This window comes from Nerophis ophidion, linkage group LG29 (assembly GCF_033978795.1).
Source record: "Nerophis ophidion isolate RoL-2023_Sa linkage group LG29, RoL_Noph_v1.0, whole genome shotgun sequence".
NCBI classification, from domain to species: Eukaryota; Metazoa; Chordata; class Actinopteri; order Syngnathiformes; family Syngnathidae; genus Nerophis; species Nerophis ophidion.
Genome location: NC_084639.1, coordinates 4,298,657 through 4,314,797, shown reverse-complemented (window position 1 = coordinate 4,314,797; position 16,141 = coordinate 4,298,657). Strand labels below are relative to the sequence as shown.

General features: G+C 41.4%; 1 protein-coding gene across 1 annotated transcript in view; it reads left to right on the top strand.

Moving 5' to 3' along the window:
* The window catches only part of LOC133546097 (polycomb group RING finger protein 3), a 136,233-nt gene that overhangs the window by 56,598 nt on the left and 63,494 nt on the right, over window positions 1-16,141 (top strand). Inside the window, exon 2 of the mRNA XM_061891939.1 lies at window positions 11,578-11,687. Within this exon, the coding sequence (XP_061747923.1) occupies window positions 11,673-11,687 (15 nt within the window). The 5' untranslated portion in view covers window positions 11,578-11,672. The remainder of the gene's footprint in view (window positions 1-11,577; window positions 11,688-16,141) is intronic.

Below are 16,141 nucleotides of genomic sequence, written 5' to 3'. Positions count from 1 at the left end.
CTTTGGATTTTTTTAGTTTTGAACTAAAATTTGTATGCTTTGTTAATATATCACAATATAAGGGTTTTATATCGATCAATATTCCATCCATCCATCTTCTTCTGATCAGTCGAGGTCTGGTCGCGGGGGCAGCAGCCTAAGCAGGGAAGCCCAGACTTCCCTCTCTCCAGCCACTTGGTCCAGCTCCCGAACCACCTCATCTGGCTCCTCTCGATACGGAGGAGCAGCGGTTTTACTTTGAGGTCCTCCCGGATGACAGTTTCTCACCCTATCTCTAAGGGAGAGCCCCGCCACCCGGCGGAGGAAACTCATTTCGGCCGCTTGTACCCGTGATCTTATCCTTTCGGTCATGACCCAAAGCTCATGACCATAGGTGAGGATGGGAACGTAGATCGACCGGTAAATTGAGAGCTTTGCCTTCCGGCTCCACAACGGATCGATACAGCGTCCGCATTATCAATCAATCAATCAATCAATGTTTATTTATATAGCCCCAAATCACAAATGTCTCAAAGGACTGCACAAATCATTACGACTACAACATCCTCGGAAGAACCCACAAAAGGGCAAGGAAAACTCACACCCAGTGGGCAGGGAGAATTCACATTCAGTGGGACGCCAGTGACAATGCTGACTATGAGAAACCTTGGAGAGGACCTCAGATGTGGGCAACCCCCCCCCTCTAGGGGACCGAAAGCAATGGATGTCGAGCGGGTCTAACATGATACTGTGAAAGTTCAATCCATAGTGGCTCCAAGACAGCAGTGAGAGTCCCGTCCACAGGAAACCATCTCAAGCGGATCAGCAGCGTAGAGATGTCCCCAACTGATACAGGCGAGCGGTCCATCCTGGGTCCCGACGAGCGGTCCAACCTGGGTCTCGACTCTGGACAGTCAGTACTTCATCCATGGTCATCGGACCGGACCCCCTCCACAAGGGAGGGGGGGGACATAGGAGACGCCGCACCGATCTGCCTGTCGATCTTACGATCCACGCTTCCCTCACTCGTGAACAAGACTCCGAGGGGCAAGATCTCCTCCCCAACCCGGAGATGGCACTCCACCCTTTTCCGGGCGAGAACCATGGACTCGGACTTGGAGGTGCTGATTCTCATCCCAGTCGCTTAAACACTCGGCTGCGAACCGATCCAGTGAGAGCTGAAGCCATCACGACTACATCATCTGCTTAAAGCAGAGACCTAATCCTGCAGCCACCAAACCAGATCCTCTCAATGTCCTGACTGCGCCTACAAATTCTGTCCATAAAAGTTATGAACAGAATCGGTGACAAAGGGCAGCCTTGGCGGAGTCCAACCCTCACTGGAAACGGGTCCGACTTACTGCCGGCAATGCGGACCAAGTTCTGACACTGATCATAGCAGAGACCTAATCCTGCAGCCACCAAACCAGATACGTCAATGCCCTGACTGCGCCTAGAAATGTATTAATATTTTTTATGACCAATGGAACATAAGGATTGAATGTAAACAGTGTAATGGCGCAACCCAAGTTGAATTCCGGGTGATTGATATTTTAGCATGTGTTAGTGTATTTTTAATTTTTCATTTTTTTAATTTTTAGAATTATTATTATTATTTTTTTTATTTATTAAATCAACATAAACAAACACAAAATACACTTACAATTAGTGCACCAACCCAAAAACCAACCTTTTTCATGACAAAGAAACCGCAATCAAAATTCTTTCCTGTTTTGTCCGACCAGAAAGCTTACATGTGCCTTTAGAACCCATTTTATATTGATAATAGGATTGCACGGTATACCGGTATTGGTATAGTACCGCGATACTAATGAATCATATTCGTTACTAAACCGCCTCTAAAAAGTACCGGTCCCGGTAAAGTAAGTTTCTCACAAGTATCATCCCTGCAGGACGAGGAATAGCTAAACATGCTTCACTACACACCATATGTATATGAAGGTATGGGGGCGGCATGGCGTAGTGGGTGGAGCGGCCGTGCCAGAATCCTGAGGGGTTGCAGGTTCGCTTCCCACCTATTACCATCCAAATCGCTGCCGTTGTGTCCCGGTGCCGCTCACACTGGTGAATGAATGATGAATGAATGATTGGTGGCGGTCGGAGGGGCCGTCAGTCTACCCCAGGGCAGCTGATGTAGCTTACCACCACCAGGTGTGAATGAATGATGGGTTCCCACTTCTCTGTGAGCGCTTTGAGTATCTAACAATAGAAAAGCGCGATATAAATCTAATTCATGATTATTATTATTATTATTATTACAGTATAGGTATGTGTATATACTGTACATATACATATATATATACATTAAAAAAAAAAATATATATATATTAGGGATGCACCGATTGATTGGTAACCGAATATATTCGGCCGAATATGGCCAAAAAAGCCACATTCGGCCTTTGGTAGAATGAGTTAAAAACAAGGCCGAATAGTGGCGTGTGACGCAATTTTTTGACGCGGTGACGCAATCAACCAACGTGCAGTGACGCGGTGATGTTGGGATATGTTGTGTACCTGTATAAGTGTATGAGGTTACAAGCACACACTTAATTGAGATTTACTTGAGCCTTCTGTTTACATTATTAGCATATCTACTGTGGCTAAGCAGACTTTTGCCAAAAGGACAATAATTCATTTGTTGTGGGTTTATCAATCAATCAATCAATGTTTATTTATATAGCCCCAAATCACAAATGTCTCAAAGGACTGCACAAATCATTACGACTACAACATCCTCGGAAGAACCCACAAAAGGGCAAGGAAAACTCACACCCAGTGGGCAGGGAGAATTCACATTCAGTGGGACGCCAGTGACAATGCTGACTATGAGAAACCTTGGAGAGGACCTCAGATGTGGGCAACCCCCCCCCCTCTAGGGGACCGAAAGCAATGGATGTCGAGCGGGTCTAACATGATACTGTGAAAGTTCAATCCATAGTGGCTCCAAGACAGCAGTGAGAGTCCCGTCCACAGGAAACCATCTCAAGCGGATCAGCAGAGTAGAGATGTCCCCAACCGATACAGGCGAGCGGTCCATCCTGGGTCCCGACGAGCGGTCCATCCAGGGTCTCGACTCTGGACAGTCAGTACTTCATCCATGGTCATCGGACCGGACCCCCTCCACAAGGGAGGGGGGGACATAGGAGAAAGAAAAGAAGCGGCAGATCAACTGGTCTAAAAAGGAGGTCTATTTAAAGGCTAGAGTATACAGATGAGTTTTAAGATGAGACTTTACCCACTTTAATGCACTTAAGTTTTTTTTGGAATGCATGTTTTGTTTGAAGGCCGAATATAAATGAAAAACTGTGCTTTTTTTTTTGAAAAGCAAAGACTACTGGAATATTAAAAAAATGTCATTATTCAATAAAAAATTACTTTATTTGAAAAGCATGTCTAAATATTTTTTCTAGGCTATTTATGCAATATTAAATTTTTTGGGGAAAACTGCATGCATTATTCGGTATTCGGCCTTCGGCCACAAATTTTCATTTCGGTGCATCCCTAATATATATATATATATGTACTGTATATATGTACTCTATATAAAGCTGTATACAGTATAGGTATATATGTATATATATATATATATATATATATATATATATATATATATATATATATATATATATATATATATATATATAGGTATATATGTTCTATATATAAAGGTATATGCAGTATAGGTGTATATGTATATAAAGGTATATACAGTTTAGGTATATATATATATATATCCATCCATCCATTTTCTACCGCTTATTCCCTTTTGGGGTCGCGGGGGGTGCTGGCGCCCATCTCAGCTACAATCGGGTGGAAGGCGGGGTACACCCTGGACAAGTCACCACCTCATCGCAGGGCCAACACAGATAGACAGACAACATTCACACTCACATTCACACACTAGGGCCAATTTAGTGTTGCCAATCAACCTATCCCCAGGTGCATGTCTTTGGAAGTGGGAGGAAGCCGGAGTACCCGGAGGGAACCCACGCATTCACGGGGAGAACATGCAAACTCCACACAGAAAGATCCCGAGCCTGGATTTGAACCCAGGACTGCAGGACCTTCGTATTGTGAGGCAGACGCACTAACCCCTCTGCCACCGTGAAGCCATATATATATATATATATATATATATATATATATATATATATATATATATATATATATATATATATATATATGTATATAATATATATGTATATATATATATATATATATGTATATATATATATATGTATATATATATATATATATATATATATATATGTATATATATATATATATATATATATATATAGGTATATATGTACTGTATATAAAGTTATATATAGTATAGGTGTAATATGATCAAACTTTCTTGTTCTTGTCAAAAGTCTAGCAGCCTCATTTTGTACCAATTTTATGTACGTATTGCGGTTATAAGAAAAGCCTCTGTCCAGTGGCTTGAAGCCCTGGGCTGCAGGACAGAAAGCCTTCACACAGAATTAGGACCAGACAATAGTTGTGTTGAATGTGTGACCAACCTTTGGCGAGCCGTGCACATTCACAAACGCTAACGTGTGAATAGTTACACTCAGGGGCATGAGTGTGTGTGTGTTTGGGAAGCCAAGCCTTAAGAAGCCGAAGAAGCCTCTCCTCCTCCCCTCGCCCGCGCCCACCATACAGGCCTGCAGTGTCCGTGTCTCCAGCTGGACGCCAAACGCCACTAAGGCCAAACACTCCAATGGCCGGAGGCGAGCCAACAGGAGCTCTTTGTGACGCCCAAGTGTGTACGAGTGTGTGTGTGTGTGCCTGCTAAAACAGTTTGACTCCTTATTGTCGTACTGTACCTGCAATGACTAGACCAGGGGTCAGCAACCCGCGGCTCTTTAACGCCGCCCTAGTGGCTCCCTGGAACTCCTTCCAGAGATGTGTGGAAATGGATCAAGATGAAGAAAATTTACTGGATAAACCTGATCTGAGGCCGTTAGTCGACTTTCCTGCCTGCCAGGCTGAGGCGGAGGGGCGTAGGCTTACTGGCTGCTCTTTTATGTCAGCTTGTCGCCAACACGGTGGAACCTCAAACTAGGGCTGGGCGATATGGCCTTTTTTTAATATCTCGATATTTTTAGGCCATGTCACGATACACAATATATATCTCCATATTTTGCCTTAGCCTTGAATGAACACTTGATGCGTATAATCACAGCAGTATGATGATTCTATGTGTCTACATTAAAACATTCTTCTTCATACTGCATTAATATGCTACTGCATTAATATGCTACTTTTAAACTCTACATGCCCCTAAAGCTGACCAACACGCCGGACTGTAGTCAGTTGGAAGGGTGTCTTAATGAAATTAAACAATGGATGTCCGCTAACTTTTTGCAACTTAATGCCAAAAAAACGGAAATGCTGATTATCGGTCCTGCTAGACACCGACCTCTATTTAATAATACAACTTTAACATTTGACAACCAAATAATAAAACAAGGTGACTCTGTAAAAAATCTGGGTATTATCTTCGACCCAACTCTCTCCTTTGAGTCACACATTAAAAGCGTTACTAAAACGGCCTTCTTTCATCTCCGTAATATCGCTAAAATTCGCTCCATTTTGTCCACTAAAGACGCCGAGATCATTATCCATGCGTTTGTTACGTCTCGTCTCGATTACTGTAACGTATTATTTTCGGGTCTCCCCATGTCTAGCATTAAAAGATTACAGTTGGTACAAAATGCGGCTGCTAGACTTTTGACAAGAACAAGAAAGTTTGATCATATTACGCCTGTACTGGCTCACCTGCACTGGCTTCCTGTGCACTTAAGATGTGACTTTAAGGTTTTACTACTTACGTATAAAATACTACACGGTCTAGCTCCAGCCTATCTTGCCGATTGTATTGTACCGTATGTCCCGGCAAGAAATCTGCGTTCAAAAGACTCCGGCTTATTAGTGATTCCTAGAGCTCAAAAAAAGTCTGCGGGCTATAGAGCGTTTTCCGTTCGGGCTCCAGTACTCTGGAATGCCCTCCCGGTAACAGTTCGAGATGCTACCTCAGTAGAAGCATTTAAGTCTCATCTTAAAACTCATCTGTATACTCTAGCCTTTAAATAGACCTCCTTTTTAGACCAGTTGATCTGCCGCTTCTTTTCTTTCTCCTATGTCCCCCCCTCCCTTGTGGAGGGGGTCCGGTCCGATGACCATGGATGAAGTACTGACTGTCCAGAGTCGAGACCCAGGATGGACCGCTCGTCGGGACCCAGGATGGACCGCTCGCCTGTATCGGTTGGGGACATCTCTACGCTGCTGATCCGCTTGAGATGGTTTCCTGTGGACGGGACTCTCACTGCTGTCTTGGAGCCACTATGGATTGAACTTTCACAGTATCATGTTAGACCCGCTCGACATCCATTGCTTTTGGTCCCCTAGAGGGGGGGGGTTGCCCACATCTGAGGTCCTCTCCAAGGTTTCTCATAGTCAGCATTGTCACTGGCATCCCACTGAATGTGAATTCTCTCTGCCCACTGGGTGTGAGTTTTCCTTGCCCTTTTGTGGGTTCTTCCGAGGATGTTGTAGTCGTAATGATTTGTGCAGTCCTTTGAGACATTTGTGATTTGGGGCTATATAAATAAACATTGATTGATTGATTGATGCAGAGAGGGAAATCACAACTAAGTCAATTGACCAAAACTGTATTCATGAAACAGTTATTCATGTCATTTCAAAACAGAAAGTGCAAGATTGTCACACTGAAAAAAGTGACTTTTTGGTGCTGTAAACTCTATTAGAGTAACTGTCATAATTTATACCTAGTATTTTTAACATTCAGTAAGAACTACAGTTTCTTAAGTAAAATTAAACATTTCATTAACGTAAAACATGAATTATGGGGGAAGAATATGTTTTACTTATGTTTCCTCATACTATTTAAATGTTTAATAGTTGTACGTACATAAACCTAAAAATATTACATAAACTTTACTCTGAAAATCTAGTGTTTTGAAACGCATGCACGACGACGCATGCGCACAGCACAACAGGCTCTGGCTGACTGGCTCTGCTCCGGCATTTAGAATCACTTCAAAGAGCACCGCAACGTGGCATTATGGGTAATTCTTATCTTGCGTTTATAGAGTCGATGTTCTCCAGAAATGTGTTTGGTGTGGGTTCACAGAGTGTGGCGCATATTAGCAAGAATGTTAAAGTTGTTTATATCACAATTGTCGGTGTAAAAGGTATGGCTGTTGACTAAGTATGCAGTGCAATCTCGTGTGACAAGGAGCGAAATGCATGCGTCCTACCGGCATGCACACAACATGGTATAAAAGTGGGTGCGGTGTCTTGCTGTAGAGCAGTGGTCCCCAACCACCTGGTCGCGGCCGCTGAATAATTTTGTATTACATTTTTTCTCATCACACTCAGTTTTATACTACATGTAATTAATAAGCGCATGGGTGAGAAAAGGTTTTAAAATTATTAGCGCCCCGGCGGCTTTTCAAGGAAATACGGTATATAAAATTTACTTAAAGTTTTGAGTAAAATTATGTTCCTGCTGATGAAAAATAGGTAGACTTTACCTAATTTGTTTAAATAAATATTACAAAACTTGGATGTAATTAAGTAACTGTTACTTAATATCTTCACAACTGTTATGTTATATGGTAAGTAGAATTTACTTGATACTGGCAAGTGAATGTTACTTGATATTGCAGCATTAAATTTTACTTAAATCATTTGCGTGCAAATACTTTCAATAACTTTTTCAAGTAAATCTTATGAGTTATTTTTTCAGTGCAGAGACATTTTAAAACAAGCTATGAGTGCACTTTTGTGCATGATGTCACTAAGATGACATATCAAAACAACACTAAATTAAAGTGCACTTTTGGTCCAGAACGCCACTACAATAGTTAAAAACCAATAAAGTGCACTTTTGTGCATGATGTCACACAAGATATTTCAATATGTGTCAAATAAAAATGAGCTGCATAATTAAAATTAAAGTAGCAATGATTGTCACACACACACTAGGTTTGGTGAAATTTGTCCTCAGCATTTGACCCATCCCCTTGATCACTCCCAATTTAATAGGAAATCAAATAGTGTATGTCCTTCACTATGTGGTAGGTTCCTGCGGACGTTATCTCCTTCTGTTGTTGACTATTTTTTTCATACGGTGTTGATCTGGAAATAGTTGCTTCGGCATTTTGTTGGTGTGGCACCAAACAAAGATGTTGACATGCGGAGTTTCAAGCACTCCTTATCCTTTAGCGCATGGGTGTCAAATTCTGGCCCGCGGGCCAAATCTGGCCTGCCGTTTAATTTAATTTGGCCCTTGAGGCAATATCAATTTAGCATTAGAGCTGGCCCGCCGGTGTTATACAGCGTCGGTGCCGCTGTAACACCGCATTGACCGCTAACACTCATACTTACCAACCCTCCTAATTTTCCCGATAGACTCCCGAAGTTCAGTGCCCCTCCTGAAAATCTCCCGGGGCAACCATTCTACCAAATTTCTACCGATTTCTACCTGGACAACTATATTGGGGGCGTACATTTAAGGCCCTGCCTTTAGCGTTCTCTACAACCTGTCGCCACGTCCGCTTTTCCTCTATACTAACAGCGTGTCACATAATATTTGTGGCTTTTACACACACACACACACACACACACACACACACACACACACACACACGCACAAGTGAATGCAAGGCATACTTGGTCAACAGCCATACAGGTCACACTGAGGGTGGCCGTATAAACAACTTTAGCACTGTTACAAATGTGCGCCACACTGTGAACCCACACCAAACAAGAATGACAAACACATTTCAGGTGAACATCCGCACCGTAACACAACAGTACAAATACTCAGAAACCCTTGCAGCACTAACTCTTCCGGGAAACTTCCAGCAAACTGAGGAATAATTCACGTTTATTTCATGCATTTTCTCTTGCTACTTCAAGGCTTAAATGTTTGGTTCATTCATTATTGTTAGTTTTGATTAAGGTTAGTTTTGATTAATTTTCCTTTAACACAACAGAACAAATACCCAGAAACCCTTGCAGCACTAACTCTTCCGGGAAACTTCCAGCAAACTGACCAATAATTAAAGTTTTTTTCATGCATTTTCTCTTGCTACTTCAAGGCTTAAATGTTTGGTTCATTCATTATTGTGATTTTATTTTCAAATGTATTATTAGCCTGTGGAAAAAAATTGATATTTACCTCAGAAGATTGCAAATTGAAAAAAAGACATAACATGTATATTTAAATTTTATTTGATATGCCTTTGATATTCTTTTAATTATTATTATTATTTGAAACTGGATTTTGCATGTCACTAAAGTTATAGAAGCCTTGCTTGTTCAATATTTAATGCAAAACTTGTTTGGGTCCCTATTAAAAGGTTCATTTGTTCATTCTTGGCCCGCGGCTTTGTTCCGTATAACATTTTGGCCCACTCTGTATTTGAGTTTGACACCCCTGCTTTTAGCGGGTGACTTTTCAAAGGATTAAAATGCACTTCTGGTACAGAAAGCCACTACAATTGTTAAAAACAAATAAAGTGCACTTTTGTGCATGATGTCACTAAAATGACATGTCAAAACAACACTAAATTAAAGTGCACGTTTTGTATGGAACGGCACTACAATAATTGAAAACAAATAAAGTGCACTTTTGTGCATGATGTCACACAAGATATTTCAACAAGACGCACGGAGAATAATGTTATTCCCGCAATGTGTGTCGTTCTGCTTTTCCTCCCTACAGCAACACGGCGGTCGGCGGATTATAGTACCGAAATAGAGAGTGCAAAAAAGTGACAGCTCCCGGAGTGTTATCCGGCGTCATATAGAAATATATGTAGTGTTCATGGTGTGAGGCAATGCAAATTAAACAATAAATAAAACTAATAACAGTTTGAATTGGTCCAGGTTATCGGGGACTGTTATTACTGACGAATAGGTGTTGTGGTGTGACTGCAGCCAGGCACGTAAGAAAACCGTGGTCTCCATGGCAACGTTTCTGTCGCTTTCACTCATTTGCCGCTTTTCCATTAACGCAGGGGTAGGCAACCCAGAACGTTGAAAGAGCCATTTTGGACTCAAATAACACAACGCTGTCAAGCGCCATTCATATAAAACTCGCGAGCCGCACTAAAATTAAACTTTCACATTAAGGTGAGACGCCTGCTTTACATCATGTCCGAAAAGGAGTAGGAAGAAGCAAAGCTCATTTAATCCTACCCCTTTCCCACTTCAGAGCGTTTACAAATATATACATTCATTTACCGACCTTTTTATAGTAAAATGACATCCATGAATGAGTAATACAACAGTTTTGTAATATGTAATTAATTAAGTCAGTCATTATTAACATACTGATATGAATATTTTCTCATTTTTAATAAGGTTGAAAGTATATTTCTCATAATTATTTTTCTCTGTACTTTGTAAGCACTATTAATTTGAACAACCTCTTAAACTGGATTATATCAGTACAATGTTTAAGGTCTTTACTTAATCCATCTGTTTTCTACCGCTTATTCCCTTCAGGGTTGTGGGGGAGCCTATCTCAGCTACAATCGGGCGGAAGGCGGGGTATACCCTGGACAAGTCGCTACCTCATCGCAGTTCTTTACTTAATCCATTCCATAATTTAATTCCACATACTGATATCATAAAGGGCTTCACGGTGGCAGAGGGGTTAGTGCGTCTGCCTCACAATACGAAGTTCCTGCAGTCCTGGGTTCAAATCCAGGCTCGGGATCTTTCTGTGTGGAGTTTGCATGTTCTCCCCGTGAATGCGTGGGTTCCCTCCGGGTACTCCGGCTTCCTCCCACTTCCAAAGACATGCACCTGGGGATAGGTTGATTGGCAACACTAAATTGGCCCTAGTGTGTGAATGTGAGTGTGAATGTTGTCTGTCTATCTGTGTTGGCCCTGTGATGAGGTGGCGACTTGTCCAGGGTGTACCCTGCCTTCCGCCCGATTGTAGCTGAGATAGGCGCCAGCGCCCCCCGCGACCCCGAAAGGGAATAAGCGGTAGAAAATGGATGGATGGATGGATGTCATAAAGGTTCTAAGTGTTGTACGTGCATACAAATGTTTTAAATTAGATTTTCCGCTAGGGTTATATTTCTCCTCTTTAGTTGAGAAGAATTGTACATTCTTTGGTAGCAGGTTGCAGTTTGCTTTGTGCATCAATTTAGCTGTTTGCAATTTTGATATTAATATTTTTGACTCAATAAATAAAGGGTTTGTATGTTCCCTACATCCAACATTATGTATCAGTCTAATTGGTCTTTTTTTGCAACACGGTTAACGAATGTAGCGCACTTTTGTCGTTATTTCCCCATATTTCTGCACAATAACTCAGATATGATAACACTAGTGAGCAGTAGAGCTATAATAGCCTACTATCAAAATGACTGTGTCACAGGCTGAAGCAAATCTTCATTGACTGGAATAGAAAAGAGAGAATTCCCGGAAAATCCAAGATTTTCTTATTTTCAACTTGTTAAAATGGTTGATTTTATTGTCCAGGGTGAGCCTTGACTAAGTGTTCATGTCTCTTGTGGCCAGGCTCGGATGAGAGGCTGTCCATGATGCTGAGCTAAGGCCGTTGGCTGCACACCCGCGGGAAGAGACGTGGACGCTGCCACATCCACAGCCCACGCATGGCGGTTTTAGGGGTAAGAGCGACTACCACTACCACTACTACTACTAGAACACTGTACCAAGTATCTTCTTTTTAATTTAGTTGAACGCTTATTGCATGCAGACATATCTGCTGATGTATGTGCAATGAGGAAGGCCTAAAATCTATATTTCTATATATATTGCAGCCTTTTTCAACTAAGCTATGCATCACAATATATTGCATATACAGTGGTGGTCAAAAGTTGACATACACGTGTAAATAACATAATGTCATGGCTGTCTTGAGTTTCCAATCATTTCTACAACTATTGTTTATTTGTTTATGATAGAGTGACTGGAGCACATATTTGTTGGTCACAAAAAACATTCCTGAAGTTTGCTTCTTTTTTGAAATTTTTTATGGGTCTACTGAAAATGTGAGCAAATCTACTGTGTCAAAAGTATACATACAGCAATGTTAATATTTGGTTACAAGTTTCACTGCAATAAGGCACTTTGGTCGCCACCCGCAAGCTTCTGCTTGAATTTTTGACCACTCCTCTTGACAAAATTGGTGCAGTTCAGCTAAATCAATCAATCAATCAATGTTTACTTATATAGCCCTAAATCACTAGTGTCTCAAAGGGCTGCACAAACCACCACGACATCCTCGGTAGGCCCACATAAGGGCAAGGAAAACTCACACCCAGTGGGACATCGGTGACAATGATGACTATGAGAACCTTGGAGAGGAGGAAAGCAATGGATGTCGAGCGGGTCTAACATGATACTGTGAAAGTTCAATCCACAATGGATCCAACACAGTCGCGAGAGTCCAGTCCAAAGCGGATCCAACACAGCAGCGAGAGTCCCGTTCACAGCGGAGCCAGCAGGAAACCATCCCAAGCGGAGGCGGATCAGCAGCGCAGAGATGTCCCCAGCCGATACACAGGCAAGCAGTACATGGCCACCGGATCGGACCGGACCCCCTCCACAGGGGAGAGTGGGACATAGAAGAAAAAGAAAAGAAACAGCAGATCAACTGGTCTAAAAAGGGAGTCTATTTAAAGGCTAGAGTATACAGATGAGTTTTAAGGTGACACTTAAATGCTTCTACTGAGGTGGCATCTCGAACTGTTACCGGGAGGGCATTCCAGAGTACTGGAGCCCGAACGGAAAACGCTCTATAGCCCGCAGACTTTTTTTGGGCTTTGGGAATCACTAATAAGCCGGAGTCCTTTGAACGCAGATTTCTTGCCGGGACATATGGTACAATACAATCGGCAAGATAGGATGGAGCTAGACCGTGTAGTATTTTATACGTAAGTAGTAAAACCTTAAAGTCACATCTTAAGTGCACAGGAAGCCAGTGCAGGTGAGCCAGTACAGGCGTAATGTGATCAAACTTTCTTGTTCTTGTCAAAAGTCTAGCAGCCGCATTTTGTACCAACTGTAATCTTTTAATGCTAGACATGGGGAGACCCGAAAATAATACGTTACAGTAATCGAGACGAGGCGTAACAAACGCATGGATAATGATCTCAGCGTCTTTAGTGGACAGAATGGAGCGAATTTTAGCGATATTTTTTATCAGCTAGTAGGAATTAGGAATACAATTAATCTTGTGTTGGTTTTCTGACATGGACTTGTTTCTTCAGCACTGTCCACACGTTTAAGTCAAAACTTAGGCAAGGCTTGTCTAAAACATTCATTCTAGCCTGATTTAGCCATTCCTTTATCACTTTTGACGTGTGTTTGGGGTCATTGTCCAGTTGGAACACCCAACTGTGCCCAAAACCCAACCTTTGGGGTGATGAATTTAGGTAGTCCTGAATAATTTAGAGGTAATACTCTTTTTTTTCATTGTCTCATTTACTCTCTGTAAAGCACCAGTTCCATTGGCAACAAAACACTACCACCACCGTGCTTGACGGTAGGCATTGTGTTCCTGGGATTAAAGACCTCACATTTTCTCCTCCAGAAATATTGCTGGGTATTGTGGCTCAACTGTTGTTTTATCTGACATCACATGGCCAAAGATAAGAGCTTCTGGAGGAAAGTTCTGTGGTCATATGAAACAAAAATTGAGCTGTAGATTTGGTAACATTTTCAGTAGACCCAGAATACATTCATAAAAGAAGCAAACTTCATGAATGTTTTTTGTGACCAACAAGTATGTGCTCCAATCACTCTATCACAAAAAAAATAAGAGTTGTAGAAATTATTGGAAACTCAAGACATCCATGACGTTATGTCAACTTTTGACCATGACTGTAAAAGATAATAGCACTATTTCAAAACGAGTTGCAAAGGTTTTTATTCCAGTCATTTTGTTTTCTCAAAACTATTATTATTACTGGTTCTTACGAATACACTGTTTGTATCTGGTTACTTGGCATGTTTCTACCTACATTTTTGTTCAAATGTAATAAGCACTTACCCCATTTTCCAGACTATAGACAATATAAGCCACACCCACTATATATTAGCCGCACAAAGGACTATAAGCCGCATATATATATATATATATATATATGTATGTGTGTAGTGAAATTAGTTATTTACACAGTAATATTCTGTAAATGTTTATTTATATACCTTAATTGTTTCCAAACGGTGTCTGTAACAGGGCAGTAAAATGGCCGATCAAACAAAACAGAAGCCATCTTCATGGACCCACGAGCTGTTAGTAATAACTCCACGGTGACGTTTTGGTGAATTTACTGAGGAATTTGTGAAACAATACAAAAAGAATGCCATTGTAAGTTAATAACACTAACGCAGACACTTGTAAACATGTTAGCATACTAGCTAAGGATAACAACGCGAGATTCATGACAGTACGATAGCACGTACAAATATGCATGAACACACTCCTGCAGACATCACTCAAGGGACGGTTTAGTAAATAAGAATAGTTTTAGTTATATTGTAATTCCTACAAACCTAGCTTGGAGTGATGAATGGAGAATCCATACGAGTAGGAACGCTATGGATGACTAGAAGACGGAACGGCATTTCCGGTTGAAAGGATTAAATGGAAGGACACTGTCACACCTGCAGTAAGCACATTTTTCCAAAAGATGGTGCCATAGCACGAACAATAAAACACCTTTCCAGTGTTTTTTGCTAGGTTCTTTTTAAACTATTTGCATCATGGCTGGGCAGCACGGTGCACAAGGGGTTAGTGCATGTGCCTCTCAATACGAAGGTCCTGAGTAGTCGTGAGTTCAATCCCGGGCTCGGGATCTTTCTGTATGGAGTTTGCATGTTCTCACCGTGACTGCGTGGGTTCCCTCCGGGTACTCCGGCTTCCTCCCACTTCCAAAGACATGCACCTGGGGATAGGTTGATTGGCAACACTAAATTGGCCCTAGTGTGTGAATGCTGTCTGTCTATCTTTGTTGGCCCTGCAATGAGGTGGCGTCTTGTCCAGGGTGTACGCCGCCTTCCGCTCGAATGCAGCTGAGATAGGCTCCAGCAACCCCAAAAAGGGACAAGTGGTAGAAATGGATGGATGGATGGATGCATGCATCGTGGCTGTCAGCAAAGAAAAAGTTCTAAATTAGCCGCACTGTTTTATAAGCCGCAGGGTTCAAAACATAGGAAAAAGTTGCAGCTTCTGGAATTTAAGGTGTTCTTTTGTTTCAATACTTTACATTAGTTTTGGGCGATACTGCCAATTTGTGTACTGATCCAATACCAAGTATGTACAGGGGCCATATTGGCCATAGCAATACTTAATGTTAAAATGTTCAGGACCATTAAATGATTCATTTGTTCATTCATTGTTTTTTGTAAAAATATAATTTACAAAAAACACAGGATACCGGTGTAACGCTAGCAATTAATATTTTAATTATTTCTTTATTTCCTTTTCTTTTCTTTACAAACAACATAAAGTAAATAATGCAAAATAATAAATAAGCGCAAAAACTGCTAATGACTCTCCTTTCCCGACTTTGTAAACAATACAAATAATGACAAAAAACAAGTTTGTGATAATAGAAAAATATGGATCTAATCATTGTAATATCAACCCTACACTGATACTCTAGTTGGTATCGTTATTGTCCATATTTGTATCCATCCGCCCACCCATGTTTACATTCAAAAGCCCTAGCTTAGCGGTTAACTGCTAAGCTCGAGCTCTTGTATGTAAACACGGGTGGGTGGATCGATACAAGGACGGATAGTAGCGATACCAAGTACCTAGTATTAGTATATGTTCAAGCTATGTGACGTGAGAACATATTTCAACCTTTGGCTCTGCTCTTTGGTTTCCTCCGACATTGTGTAGTGTTGCATGTGTAGCTATTTTTGTCCTCCAATTCTCCAGTGATAATAATACTTGCTCCCATAGAGGCAAGGATGCACTGTGGAGGAACTTCAGCCACTAGCGAGTGCGTTACATTGTGTTGACGCCTTTCTCAGCTTGTCGCCGTCAACATTGCTAATCAGCAAGATGAATTATCAAATTATCAAAGACTTCTATGGAATTACAACG